General features: G+C 42.3%; 1 protein-coding gene across 30 annotated transcripts in view; it reads left to right on the top strand.

Annotated features, from left to right (window-relative positions):
* RAI14 (retinoic acid induced 14) overlaps positions 1–14,735 on the top strand; it is a 138,550-nt gene that overhangs the window by 98,740 nt on the left and 25,075 nt on the right. For 21 of the 30 annotated variants that reach the window (XM_070587045.1, XM_070587050.1, XM_070587062.1 and 18 more), the window contains one exon: positions 6,141–6,229. The exons of the other annotated variants lie outside the window; for them this stretch is intronic. In XM_070587045.1, coding sequence (XP_070443146.1) covers positions 6,141–6,229 — 89 coding nt within the window. The remainder of the gene's footprint in view (positions 1–6,140; positions 6,230–14,735) is intronic. 30 annotated transcript variants of the gene reach the window in all.

Here is a 14,735-nt window from a genome sequence, read left to right as displayed (position 1 = left end):
CGAGCTGCTTCTAGGCACAGGGGTTGGGGGATGAACGAGAAAGAAGACAGCAGCTGCTGTCGTCCAGCAGGATTCTCTCTGAGGAGAATTAACAGAACGGCCCAGCTCTGTTTGTTGGTAGTTGGTTGCTGTTCAAATGGAAGATGTCTAGATTGAACGTATAAATGCTACTGTAACATAAAGGACGAGGGGTTCTTAGGGAGTTGCTGACAGAGTCATTTCGTTGTTGAATTTGTGCCTTATTTCTTTTGTATTTGCACACCTTTCATGAAAACAAGACGAAACTCCATCAGTGCACCGACCATTTTGGTTTTCTTTTATGTGGTAATTGATTTAGCAAACTCAGGTTATAGACACTATGTCCTAAGTTAGGTAGTAGAATGATTGCCTGACTAAAATCCTATGGCAATGATAGATTATTAGATAAAAAGATAGGATATTTTTAAGGAATTAATCAATAATCAATAGATATCAAAATAACTATATGTTTTGATAGTTATTCTTTCCTGTTTTTATATTTTCTCTTTTGAAGTCTGGCCCTCAGATTTTCTTTTAGCGTTTTTTTTTTAAAGCATGGGTGAGCCCCATGCTCACCCTTTCCTTTTTTTTTTTTTTTTTTTTTGCAGAAGAAGATTTGTCCTGAGCTAACATCTGTTGCCAATCTTCCTCTTTTTTTTTTCCCTCCCCAAGGACCCCCAATGCATTGTTGTATATTGTAGTTGTAAGTCCTTTCTAGTCTTCTGTGTGAGCTGCTGCCATAGCATGGCAATTGACAGATGAGTGGTGTGGTTCTGTGAACCGAATTTGGGCTTCTGAAGCAGTGAGAGCACTGAACTTTAACCACTAAGTCATCAGGGCTGGCTCCCACAGACTTTTTTTAATAGTAGAATATAGTGTAGAGTAGCATATATAGTATATATTGTATAGAGTAGTATATAGTATGTACAATATCTATATATGTATCTATATAGATATGTGTCTATATAGAGAGAAAGAGTACAGACTATAGTATATGGTACTGAAGATTTTACTAAACCTTCTTTTACTTCTAATTCATTACTGAACAACTCTTGTTATTGCACAGGACATGCCCGTGGAACTTAGAAACACTTTCCCAATTGTAGAACACAGTTGTAGCGTGTACAACTGTGTGAGCCCAAAGGTGTTGTGGGTAGGGTATTGGTTATTCTTTCAAGACCGAATCCACAGTTTAAAATCTGAATTTTAGCTTTTCTTTATTGCCTATGGGGCATTCTAGACTGAATACTGGCTCTTACTAAAGTCAGTTGTTTTTCTTATCCTTGGAGAGGTGTATTCTTGAATCTTTTAAACTAGTTCCTGCTTTCCCCTAAGACTATATGAGAAGACTCTTAAAGTCAGTTGTCATATTCTGTACAATTAAAGTCATATGGCACATTCTTCTCTCAAATCATTTTAGCCAAAATGCCCAAGTATCTTAAATAGTCAACTCAATTATATGCAGAGTCGAAACTTTTTCTTTTTAAAGCCTGAATTTGCCCTTTTAAATATTTAGTCAAATAATATTCACAGGAACCTAAGAGTTCATCCTGTGGATGATCACACACAAAATACCCAACGTTGGTGTCATTCAAGGCCTCCACAGGAAACGGGTAGCACCCTCAAATAGGATAATTGATGGAAGTTTAAGAAAGGAACTATTTACAAATTTGTGACTGGATTGATTACACCAGCAAGGTTGGGAAAGTAGCCCTGGGCTACTAACAGTGGGAATCCGTCTGTGCTCCTGACCTGAAGAGGGAGGCAGGGAGAGACAGCAGTTGCCAAAATCCAGAGGGAGCTGCAGCTGTCGCTTTAGGAGAGCTGGCCCGCAGAGCAGTGAACTCCATAGAGGAAGATAGCCACTGCCAATGCACGGCCTGGCAGGGAGGGAGTGGAGGGGATAGGACCCTGAACTCCATTCTCTCAACCTCCTGGCTCTTGTAAGTGTCTTCCATTGGCCGGACCCAACCAAAAGCCAAAGGGCAACGCAGCCCATTGGATGTAGTTCATTAGAGGTCTGCTTCCTGGGCCACAGACCCAGGGGTTGAAGGTGGCGGGCAGATCTGGAGGGACAAACAGAGGATGCACAGCATTAGTGAATATTCCCCAAGACCAGGCTTAGACATAGTGTTTCCTGGCTTTGCTCCCATTTCCCAGAAATGCCAATCAGCGAGAAGGAATGATGATATATAGTGGAGTTCCTTGTCTGTCTCGAAAATGCATCAGAAACTTCTGGCTAAAATGCTCAAGTCTTCCCTTTCATGCTTATCCCCATGCCTGTGTATCTTAGAAAGTAGAGCAGCAACGTTTATGTGATGTCAGAACACAATAAACATCTGGAAATGTCTTCTCTGAGAGACACCTGAAATAATGACATATTTAATTGAATCACATCAACTGAGAATGATTTTACTAGCTAAAAATACATTAGATTATATGGTGTAAAATTACAAATACAGAGAGCCTTATATAATTAGCTATTTCTAATTATATTTGTTTGTACTTTGTTCGTTTTATCTGTAAGACCAGTGACAGCTGAAGTTTTAGGTAAAATATATGAGGAGAAAATTATGAATTTGAAAAAGACTTTCATTATCGTGTTTTCTCAGCAGGATGCAATATTCTGTAGGAGTATAGTTGGAGAATTCCCAGAATAGAGGAAAAAGTCACTTTCTAATCTAAACTCTAATGTGAGAGGCAGAGCAAAGCAAAATCTCTCTCACGTACACACACACAATTTACTTAATCATATGCAGTGAAACCTTAATTAACTGGATCCCTCAATAAAATATGTTACAGCCATCAAAGGTGGGTTGATTTAGGTTGATATCAGGGATTTCATTTTAAAAAGCAATGTCTTGGGGGCTGGCCCCACGGCCGAGTGGTTGAGTTCTTGCTCTCTGCTTCGGCAGCCCACGGTTTCCAGGTTCGGATCTTGGGCGCAGACCTAGCACCGCTCATCAGGCCACGCTGAGGCGGTGTCCCACATACTGCAACTAGAAGGACCCACAACTGAAAATATATACAACTATGTACAGGGGGCTTTGGGGAGAAGAAGGAAAAATAAAATCTAAAAGAAAGAAAAAATTGGGGCAGGCCCTATGGCCGAGTGGTTAGGTTCACGCGCTCTGCTTCGGCAGCCCAGGGTTTTGCCGGTTCAAATCCTGGGCACAGACCATGCTGAGGCAGCGTCCCACATGCCACAGCTGGAAGGACCCACAACTGAAAATATGCAACTGTGTACTGGGTGGCTTTGTGAGAAAAAGGAAAAATAAAATCTTAACTAAATAAATAAATATAAAAAGAATAAAAAGCAACGTCTAAGACAGTGTCTTCATAGGATTCGATATTGAGCCCAGCTTCCTAACACCTCACTTCTGCTTTGTAATGATTATGGACCTTCCAAATAATGATCCTAATGCCCTACAACTCCCAAATCATCATCGAATAGCACATCACATTCATCAGACATTTATCAATGTACAGAAGTGGTGTCAATAATGCTTCATTGTCACGTGTCTGCAATTCCAACCCCCTATAAATATAGGGTACAATCCAGAGGTCATCCCAGAAGCCTCAGACTAGAAAAAATATAAATATCATATGGGGAGGGGCGTTAGTAACGAGAAGGGGCACATGGAGAGCTTGTGGGGTGCTAGCCAGAGATAGGAAGAGGGCTTTTGGATCTCTGGCCACGTTCTGTTTCTCTATTAGTATGGGAGTAAAATGGGCATGTTCCATTTGCGAAAATTTAGCAGGCTGTACAGTTGTGATACGTGTAGTTTTCTTTACATATGTTATCCTTCCGTCAAAAGTTATATATCCAAAAAAAGTTATATCTACACACATGCTCTGTGTGTGTGTGTGTGTGTGTGTGTGTGTATACGTGCTTATCATTCATCCTAGTACTCTTAGCCTTAGCAGAGAATGTGGCTACCCTCTTGTCCAGGGAGTTTTGATTTCTCCCCTGGTCATAGGAGATAGCAGAGTGAACGGCTTAGAAGCAAACGCACAGACATTAAGAAAAGAAGATAAATATTAATAAATATCAGGGTTTAATGATCTGGGACATTTAGATTAATAGCCTGGAAAGCATCGTTCAATGGTTAAGGTTTTTAGTGGTGACTTAAGTCTTCAAGAGCAATTAAATTATGTAACTAAGGCTGGAGAAATTTTAGAAACCTTCCACCAAGATGTGTTATAAAATAAATGATTAGCTGCGTAAAAGTGAACTTCACTTATTGTGAAATTAAGCTACCCCAACAATGCTGAAAACAGAGGTAGTATTGGACTGGCTTTGGGGAGGTTCTTTTGGTTAAGCTGAATTTAATCAGGAATTCCATTGAAACAAGTCACCGTGTTCCCAAGTCATTCTAGAGGATCAAAGTTGCACAGTAAGTGAGGTCACCTACAAAGTGGATTTTGACTGTAAAGAAACATTACACATAAATTGCTGACAAATGCAGAAAGAGTTAGTGTGATCAGAGCCAGGGCTGCTAAAATAACAGAATGTTAGAGCTGGATGGAACAGAGGAAATCATCTGATTCAATCCCCAAACTATACAGTGGAGGAAATCGAGGCTCAGAGAGGTGAAACTGACTTCCCAAAGCTTCCTAGCTGACGAGGGCTGCTTTGAGTCAGAACTGAAGTCTCCCCATCGCTGATCTGCGCACCCTCCCTCAGCCTAGTTCTCTGGAGCAGAGGCGTGGAGACAAGCGGGCTTAGGTTTGAATTGGTTTTGTTCTTAGATTTGCTAGTCGGGTATGACCTGGGCCCCAGTGACAGGTCCTGTCCTGTGAAAACATATCGCCTGGGTGTTAATTCGGAGGTACAGACACTAAGGTGCTGCACGGCACGTATCCTGAGAAGGTACCTCCCTAAACAGAACTGAGGCAGCGGAAGGAGCAGAGGGCTCCATAACTTCTCGCTGTACGGGGACACTGAGAAGAGGGAAGCCCTCCAGCGGGGGACCTTCCCAAGGGTTTTGGCCTTCTCAGCCTCTGGGCCCGAATGCCCAGTGGAACTGTGCTTTCCTTCTGCCTGTAGGAGTGCCCTTCACCCTTGGGACCTGCGGGGATGATTGGCATGGCATTTGGATGTTATGCCTTCTTTCAATGGCAAGTCTAAACATGCTGAGCATGGTTCGGACTCCCAAGTGGCACTGAGTTCTGGAGCATAACTGTGGGCCTTCTTTAATGCTGTTTGCCCCTGATGCAGTGTAGACACCTGGCCACCTGTAGAGCTAGTAATAGGACTCACCTCAAAAGGCTGTTATGAGAATGGAGAGAGAGAGAATGCATAACAGTGAGTAGTAAGATGCTTGGCACACATTAGCCACTTAACGAAAGTTGTATGTAACTATTGTTATTCAGCTACGTCACGGCTGTGGATTTGACATTGATGTTGTCCAAGAACCTTGACTATTATTTGACTTAGGTTTCTCTTTACAGAGTATATTACTTAAAAATAACAGCTTTGGGGCCGGCCCGGTGGCGCAGCGGTTAAGTTTGCACGGTCTGCTTCAGTGGCCCAGGGTGCGCCGGTTCGGATCCCGGGTGCAGACATGGCACCGTTTGGCATGCCATGCTGTGGTAGGCATCCCACGTATAAAGTAGAGGAAGATGGGCACGTATGTTAGCTCAGGGCTAGTCTTCCTCAGCAAAAAGAGGACTGACAGCGGATGTTAGCTCAGGGCTAATCTTCCTCAAAAAAAAAAAAAAAAAAAAAAAAACCCCAGCTTTGATGAAGGCACTAGACAACAGAAAAAGTTGATAAAGTCCTTATTTAGGAATTGAATCTTGTAGGGACTCTGACTCTTGTTTCTTAAAGAGACAATGTAGTTGAATCTTACTTTTTTCAGGCCTAGTATTTAGGTTAGAAGACCTAAGATCCAGCTCCTGCTCCATTACTTAATAAAAAGTATCAGTGAGCGAATTATCGGACCCCTTTGAGCCTCAGTTTCCTCATCTGTAAAATGAGGTTGATAGTAATACCCACCCTCTGGGTAGTTGTAGAGCTCAAGTGAGAGAAAGTCAGTGTACATGAAGAGGCAAAAAACGTTGTCAGAGAGGAACTCTAAGGAGGAAATCTTAAGGAGGTTGTGTTATCTTTTTTCCAGTTTTCATCTTGCTGCCACGAAAGGACACGTGGAATGCCTCAGGGTCATGGTTACACATGGCGTGGATGTAACAGCCCAAGATACTGCCGGTATGTGGTCTTTATTTCTTAAGTCAACAGACCAGCACAAGAGTAGGTGTCAAAAGGTGATGCATATTCATTGTGGAAATTTTACAATCTACAGATGAGCCAAAAGAAGAGCATAGCCTCACCTCCAGTAACTAGGCTCTGACGTGGTCTCATCGTTTGTGCCTTTACAAATGTGTTTTCATCTCATATGTGCTTAGTCAGCTGGAGACTGTATGCTTCTTATTCTCCCTTTTTAAAAATATTATTTTCTAAGACTATGTGTATGGACTGGGCAGTATTCCCTGTTTTTGTTTTTATGAATCGTGGTTTGAAGTGGTAAATGGAGTGAGTTGTTTAGGAGCTCATTTTGTCAGCTAGCTGAGATGAGCTCTGTGGACCGAAGCCATGATCCTCATCTGGACCAGTTGCCATGGTTCCCACTCCATCCTGTGTTTCAGTGTATGGAAATTACCTGGAAACTGGAAGGGAGGAAGAGAGGAAGAAGGGAAAGAGGAAAAGGGGGAAAGAAGGGGAAAAAAGAATAAACAGTGTACACGTACACACACACATACATATATATATATACTCAGTCTCTATGCTCTGGGATTCAAATTCCATTGTCCGGAGGTTGCCAGCAGCTAGTATTTTTATAAAGCTCCCCAGGTGATTCTTATGTGAAGCCAGTGTTGACAAATGATGAACAAGGAAAGTAGAGAGAAAAGGTAGTGTAATTTCATCTTTTATGAACATTGTCTGTGAGAAGAAGCCCCAGGGATCTCCAGCCTGGGGTTCTCCTCCTGCTGGCCACACCGATGGACCAAAGCAACTACAGATGGCTTTTTATTTCTCTAGTGCACTTGAAAATCTTTGCCTCCTAATAGGCTTTTGTTAGTTTTGATTAGAATATGAAATCAGCCTAACTCTGTAGTCTTTATCTAGGCTTTTCATTAATCCATGACAGATCTCTTTCCCTCCCCCAAAAAACACTGGCCACCTCAGAGTAGTCATCTTGGGGGGGGCGGAGGGTTGTCAATCAGGTATTGCAAGAATGCTCTTATTACTCAAAATATAATTGGAAAACTTGTGTTTCAGAATTGTTTTCAAAAAGTCTAGCACTGTTTTTTTCTCCTTTTTCTGAGGAAGATTAGCCCTGAGCTAACATCTGCTACCAATCCTCCTCTTTTTGCTGAGGAAGACTGGCCCTGAGCTAACATCCGTGCCCATCTTCCTCTACTTTATATGTGGCACGCCTGCCACAGCATGGCTGGACAAGCAGTCCACACCTGGGATCCAAACTGGCGAACCCCACGCTGCCGAAGCGGAGCATGCGAACTTAACCGCTGTGCCACCGGGCTGGCCCCACACTTTTTTTTTTTAATTTAAATATTCTCAGGGGCCTATTGGTGATGTAGTGGTTAAGTTCACGTGCCCCACTTCAGTGGCCCAGGGTTCTCTGGTTCAGATCCTGGGCGCAGACCTAGCACTGCTCGTCAAGCCATGCTGTGGCGGCATCCCACATAGAAGAACTAGAAGGACTTACAACTAGGATATACAACTATCTCCTTTGGGGAGGAAAAAAAAAAGAAATAAAAAAGAGAAAGATTGGCAATAGATGTTAGCTCAAGGCCAATCTTCCTCACCAAAAAAAATAAATAAATAAAAATTTAATATTCTCAGTGGTTGGGAATCTTTATTCTTTGAGAATAGATTTTTTTTTAGGACAGGGCAACAGCCACTTGAAGTCAAATCAGGTGAATGAGGCGTCAAACTGGTAGAACGATTTTTGGTTAAAAATAGGGAATGATTGCAGTAACAGAAATTTTTTCTTGAGTAGTGCCACAAGGAGCTCCAAAAATATTTTGAGAAATGGCAATACCAGTAGAAGAATGAATGGTTTCCCTAAGTGACTACCTTGAGGGAAATGCTAATTTATGTTGCACTAATTAAAGTCGTCGTTAATCCCAAGACCCAGTTATTTTCTTTGTTTTTAAAGTTTATTTTTAGTGCTTTTACAGTCATACCACATACACATAGAGCAGTATGGTTGGCTAAAGTACCCTTGATGAGATGTGTGTCCTCTTAAGAAGATAGAATTTCCTAAGAAAATCATAATGTAAACGGATTAGCTTGGAATGAATAAATTGGAGAAATATAGTTTTGTTTCACTGCACTTGATATTAAGAAATAGATTTTAGGGGCTGGCCTGGTGGCGCAGTGGTTAAGTGCGCACGTTCTGCTTTGGTGGCCTGGGGTTTGCTGGTTCAGATCTCGGGTGTGGACATGGCACTGCTTGGCACATGCTGTGGCAGGCATCCCACATATAAAGTAGAGGAAGACGGGCATGGATGTTAGCTCAGGGCCACTCTTCCTCCGTGAAAAGAGGAGGATTGGCAGCAGTTAGCTCAGGGCTAATCTTCCTCAAAAAAAAAAAAAAAGAAAGAAAAGAAATAGATTTTAGACAGGAGTCTAGTTATTTCCGTCATAACCAAGCATCTCCTCTCCCTTATCATTTTATTATAGTGAAAAATATGTTTCTCTAATACATGCTCATTGTAGAAAATTGGGGAAATAGAGAAAACTATAAGGAAGATAACCAAAGCTTCTACTCCTACCAAGAAAAAATATTTACTATGTTGCTATATTTCCTTCTAGATTTTCCCTGGTATATTTTTTCATAGTTGAAATCACATTGTATAATAAACTCTACATCCTGCCTTTTTTCTTTTTCCTTAACTGTTCTACCAGTATCATTTCCCACACTAAAAGCTCTTAAGCAGCGTAGTTTTTGTGGCTATATAACACTGTGTGGGTAGAGTTTGTGTTTGCTACCAGATCCCTCATTCAGTTTTGAAGAGCCTGGTGACGTGTTTGGCAGTGAGACCTGGACTTCCCAGCACGGTGCCCGCTTCCTTGCTGACCGGATGACACTGCCTTCCAAGAAGCAACAGGAGAGGGGACACTGCGCACCCATCCACGATGCTTCTCTGGGCTGGTCAGTGGGAACTGCCACCGTCCGTTTTTTTTCCAACTCTGATTGAAATTGGTGGAATCCACCGCACTTTATGGCCCCAGAACATTGTCCAGGCATTCCATGAGTCAAAACTCTCTCAGAGCTGCCAGTCACTTCCCCCTCACCTACCATTTTCAGTCATGAGGTCGGCACTTTGGTCTGAATGAGGCACTAACTTCTCCCGATTTCTTCAGAACACGCCAAGAGAACACAGGAACAAGAGAAGGAAAAAGCTGTATGGAAATGTCTGTTCTGTTATCTGGAACACTTCTCAAACTTTTTTCTGTCACAACAAACAAGATAAATGTGAGGGCTTTTACTGCCCGTGCCTATGTCCTTCCTGTTGGCTGTAACACCCACCGCTTATCTCTCCTCTCAAGAAAGCGTGTCAGAAGCCAAGGGAAGGACAAAGACATTAGTCACCGGGCCTTAGTAGTCATCATTGGTCCAAAACACTTTTTATGGTGGTTAAGGGATGAATTAAATGGCTCAGCTCTTAAAGGTGGTATCTTTTCAGTAAAACTACCTTAAGAATTGCCATATTGTTACTGAGATACAGTCATCTTCAACCCCAACACCCTCTGAGAACTGGTCCAAAAACCTGTTACCATAAATCCTTCTGCTCCGTACAGCTTCGGAAAAAGCTTGCTTTCACGATATATCACACTGACCCTTTTTATTCTTTGTAGCCACAAAGTCTATGAGATGGTCAAACTGGTTCCGTTTCTTTTTAAAGTTGGAGAAGCAAAGAGTTTTTAGCGTCTATTTTTTAACCGCTGTCCTTCCATTTGAAATGCTTGGAAATCTGAGCAGAGAATTTTCGTGGATCCTTTACAATCTTAGGAGCTTGTCAGAAGATAATGCCTTGGGTGTAGTTACAATGCGCTATCCACAATCTTATCATTTTAGATGGCCTTCGAGGCTTAGATGAGATGGTAGTGTGGGCGTGTTAGCAGCGCCCAGCACACAGTGAGGCTCACTGCATCCGGGTCCTCTATTATCATAGTTATTGCTCCTGCCCCCAGATCATCTTTCTTCTCTTTTACACGTGAGGCTTTTGAAAAGGTTTCACATCTTTAAGGAAAAAAAAAAAGTTTTGACAATCATCATGCCGACTGCTCTCATTGTATAAATGAGAAAAAGAAAACGCAAAGACTTGCAGAAGCTCATGACTTATGTTTTTGGTTTGAGGGTTTTTCCTCCATTTCATAATTGCCTAGTCACCAAACGGCACCACAGGCACGTAGCGGTCGGCGGGAAAGTCAGCTCCTAGGCTCACCACGCCGTCTCTGGACTGCACCTACGTGATTGTCCAGCCCCTGTCATTGATTTGTCTGCCCTTGTTCTTCACTGAGTTAAGAACTGACATTTCTGTCTGTTTCCTTAGAGAAAGAACACTTCTCCTGGACAAATAGTAACATTGACTCCCTGGATGACTGCATTTAGCACCGTGGGTGTGAGATAGGATTAAACAGAAACATTAACAGAAGATTGAAGACCACAGAATCTTCTGTTTGTTTTCGATGCTTCTCTGAAGCATCAGCTTTCAGACTCCCTGTATTAGCGAGTGTGTACATGTCATGCAATGTGACAAGGTGGCTTAAACAAGATAGAGTTTTCTCTCTCTGAGTTCAAAGTCCCAAATTGGTAAGGGAGCTCAGCTCCGCACCGTGAGGGACCAAGATTCCTCCTGTTGCCCCACCCTTCAGGGTGTCATGATTGTTCTAATGGCCCAAGATGGCTCCCCCTGAGTCTGCAACCTAGCAGCAGCAAGCAGAAGGGCAAGCAGAGCCCACAAGAGGCACACAGTCAAGTCTCACTGGACAGATCTCATGTGGCCACACCCGGCTTTATGGGAAGCTGGAAAATTCTGGGCAGCAATTCCTCCAGTTAAAAATAGGCAAGGTTTTGCTTTAGAAAGAGGTAGAAACAGAGTTTGAAGGATGATGGAAAGTTTCTGTCACTCTCCATATCTTAAATTTTCTCTGATCCCTTTGCACATATGACTTTCATAGTAAACTTTTTTTTCTCATAGAAGAGAGACTTCGGAGAGAGGGAGGTGAGGTATGGCAGTACCATAATGCACAGAGTCCTCAGAAGGGGGAGAGCTTGAGAACCCCTGCTCTTCCCTAGGGTCTCTGGGTGCAGGTTAGCTTTTGTTTTGATTTCTGGGTGGCCTTCTATTCCATTATATCCCTAATCCCACTCAAATTTGACACCATGCGAAAACACAAAAGATAATCTTCATCTTGAAACTCAGGCACTTTAGAGAATGGGCCATTTAAAATGTAACTGCAAATTATAGCCCATAAGTGTATCTCGTATTTTAATTTTCAATAATGGAAAACCAAAAACGGTCGTATCATTGATAGTACTTGCAGTTAACTCACATGTATAGGAGGTCAGAAGGGCCATCCCTTTACAACCATCAGCATAACCTGCCCATGAAAATGTTTCAAAGGATATACATGCACACATGAAAAAATCTTTTGATTCTATATAAAACATTATGCAAGTCTGTATTGGGGAGACTAAGGGATAATTTCATATCTCTATTTAATAGTAAGAATGGTTATAGTAAATAAATCTTTTATGCTCTGATCGTCTTTCTCCTGGGAATATAACAAGGTGAATGGACTTGTGCTTCAGGGATAAAAATTTGATGTAAAGCTGAGGATTTCTAAGAATAATGTTTAAATATATTTAAAATTATACATAAGAATCAAATAAACATATTTATTTATTTTTTGAGGAGGATTAGCCCTGAGCTAACATCTGTGCCCATCTTCCTCTACTTTATATGTGGCACGCCTACCACAGCATGGCTTTCCAAGCGGTGCCATGTCCGCACCTGGGATCTGAACTGGCGAATCCGGGGCCGCGGAAGCGGAATGTGTGCACTTAACTGCTGCGCCACCAGGCTGGCCCCAATAAATGTATATTTTTATTGTTTAAATATATTCAGCATTCTGAAACTCTGGTTTTTAAGAAAATATTTTAAACCTTCTTACCTAGTTGAGTCACTTAATTGTCTTTGTTTTTCTAAATGTTTCTGTATTATGATCTGAAATTATGGTTTCTCAAACTTTGGTCTTCTGGTATTTGTTAGCCGTATCTTTGTATCCTATGACTTCATTGGTTTTAAAATTTTTCATGTGCTCTCGAAGGGTATGTTTTCAGTCCCATCAGTAATTCCTCTCTTATGTTAGTTAATTCTTCTCTGTTTTCTCCAGTGATCTTAAATAACCGAATAAATGGTTATGGTCTGAGGTAGTTTGGGGGAAGGTGGTGTGTGGCTAGAATGGCTTAGACTTCTTGGTCTGTCTTTAATAATAGGCTTCTGAAACCACCTGTACTAGCCCATGACTCTTGACTTACAAATAGTGCTGGTCTTTTTACTTACAGGCAAAGTTCTGCTGGAGTGCACTTGAATTAGGGCCGCCCTGTTCCTTGCTCGTAGGGAAATTGCTTCCTGATATTCCAGACAGATCCGCAGTGGAATGGGGGCCAGACTTATGCACTGTCTCGTTATAGTGACATTCTGTCACTAATACGATATATTCCCTCCAGGAAATTTTGCATTTGGAAAGAGAATTGTGTTTTAATGGTAGTGGTGAGAGGCATCTCCCGTCAGTGTAACGTCGTCCAGGGAATGATGCCTCGTTCAGATTTTTAAGTGAAAAATACTTCTGTGCTCCTGATTAGGAAAACACATCACCGGGCCAGGGAATAAAAGAATTTTGTTTCTCTAGAAACACAGTACTTACTTCCAGGTATGAATAGAACACTTGGCGTGAAATGAAAATCTGTAATTTATTTTATGATGGGTTGTTTAAATCTCCCTGCCATCTTGTCTTTGGAGAGCCGTGCCTTTCTCCAGTGGGCACTGTTTATGTAGAACAGCTTTTGTCCACGGTGTAGACAAAAGTTAATGCATCGCGTACACGACATAAACAGTCTTGTACTTACAATCAGGATAGGTTCCAAAAGTTCATCTGTAAGGCATTTGTTTAAAACTGAGAATATGCTTGTCCTTAGAAACACTGGTGTAAGTGATGTTTGGGGGCCAGGCTAACCCCCCAAAGCCTCTGTAATGCATAATGTAAGTGAACTCACACTATTATGCATTGTGTATCCTGAGAGGAGGGGTCTCATGCAGTTGGAGGAGGAAGGGGAAGAAAAGATCTTTGTCTTCTTACTTCCAAGGGTCTCGTTTTCCTCATTTCCTAATGTTGCTCATCCGTTTGGGAGAGGGCGGAGGGATTCCTGCCTCTCAGCGTCCCACCCCCACTAAAAAACTGCCCCCTTCACATGCCCTTAAAACCTCTCAGGACAGCCGATCTCAGAAAACAAAGAATCCGACCTTTTGACCTTGTACATGCTTTTGTGCAGCTCACTGTGGTCCTAAAACCCTCTAATTTTTAAATACGGTAATTCCTAGTCATAGGATTCTCTAATACTTAGTGGATTTCCGGTCAGTGTTAAGAGAGTGAAGACTAAGTCAGAAAGGAGAAATGGTATTTGGAAACTGGACCACCAAATAAAAGAAATTGTTCCTCTAAGCCAGTGGTGCTCAGTGAGGGGTGATTTTGCCCCTCAGGGGATATTTGGCCATGTCTCGAGACATTTCTGACTGTCCCAACTGGACGTCTTGTGGGTAGAGGCCATAGATGCTGCTTAAAATGCTACAATGCACAAGACAAGCCCTCACAGCTTAAAGTGTCAGTAGCGCTGAGGCTGAGAAACCAAGCTTTAAGTTCCAAAGTGTGGATTGTTTACAGGTGTTACATTGAGGGTATCTTGGATAAATACTTCAGGAATCGCAGGATTTAAGAGTTTACTAGGTATATTGGGTTGGCTGGCAGTGGTAACTTTGGTTGCCTCCCCCAAATCCCCTCCCCAGACATTTGTAATGAATATACCCTCTAATTCAAATGGACACGTATATACTGAGGGCCTACTGTGTGCTAGCAGTGTTGTAGGCACTAGGGATATAGCAGGGAATAAGACAGACAAAAATTCCTGTCCTCACTGAGTTTATATTTTAGTGGGAAAAGAAGAACAATTAACTACGTAAATGTGTGTGTGTGTCTAGAGAGAGAGAGAGAGAGAGAGAGAAGTGGGGGGCGGTGGGAAGGGAGTGTTGGAAGGTGCTTGGTGCTATGAAGATGAAGAATGAAGCAGAGTGTAGAGATAAAAAGGGTTGAGGGGGAATGGGAATTTAAATGGGGAGGTCAGGAAAGGCCTTATTCGGAAGGCGGGATTTCAGCGGTGGCATCCGGGAGAGGGGAGAGAGCCAGCTGGGTGGTTTTGAGGAAGAGAATCTAGGCTAAGCAAAGAACAATTTGGACAGGCTCTAGGGTGGGAGCCTGCTGGTCTGGTAGCCATACCAAGCCTGCCCCTAAGCCCTCTTCCAGAGGAATTGTATAGGCCCATTAAGCGGTGGAGGGAGTTGGGTATAGCATTAGGATTTCCTAATGTTATTTGACTGCAGAAACATCAGAGAGCCTCATGTTG

This window comes from Equus przewalskii, chromosome 20 (assembly GCF_037783145.1).
Source record: "Equus przewalskii isolate Varuska chromosome 20, EquPr2, whole genome shotgun sequence".
NCBI lineage: Eukaryota > Metazoa > Chordata > Mammalia > Perissodactyla > Equidae > Equus > Equus przewalskii.
Note: the sequence above shows the minus strand (reverse complement) of the source record. Positions and strands in the feature narration are given on the sequence as shown.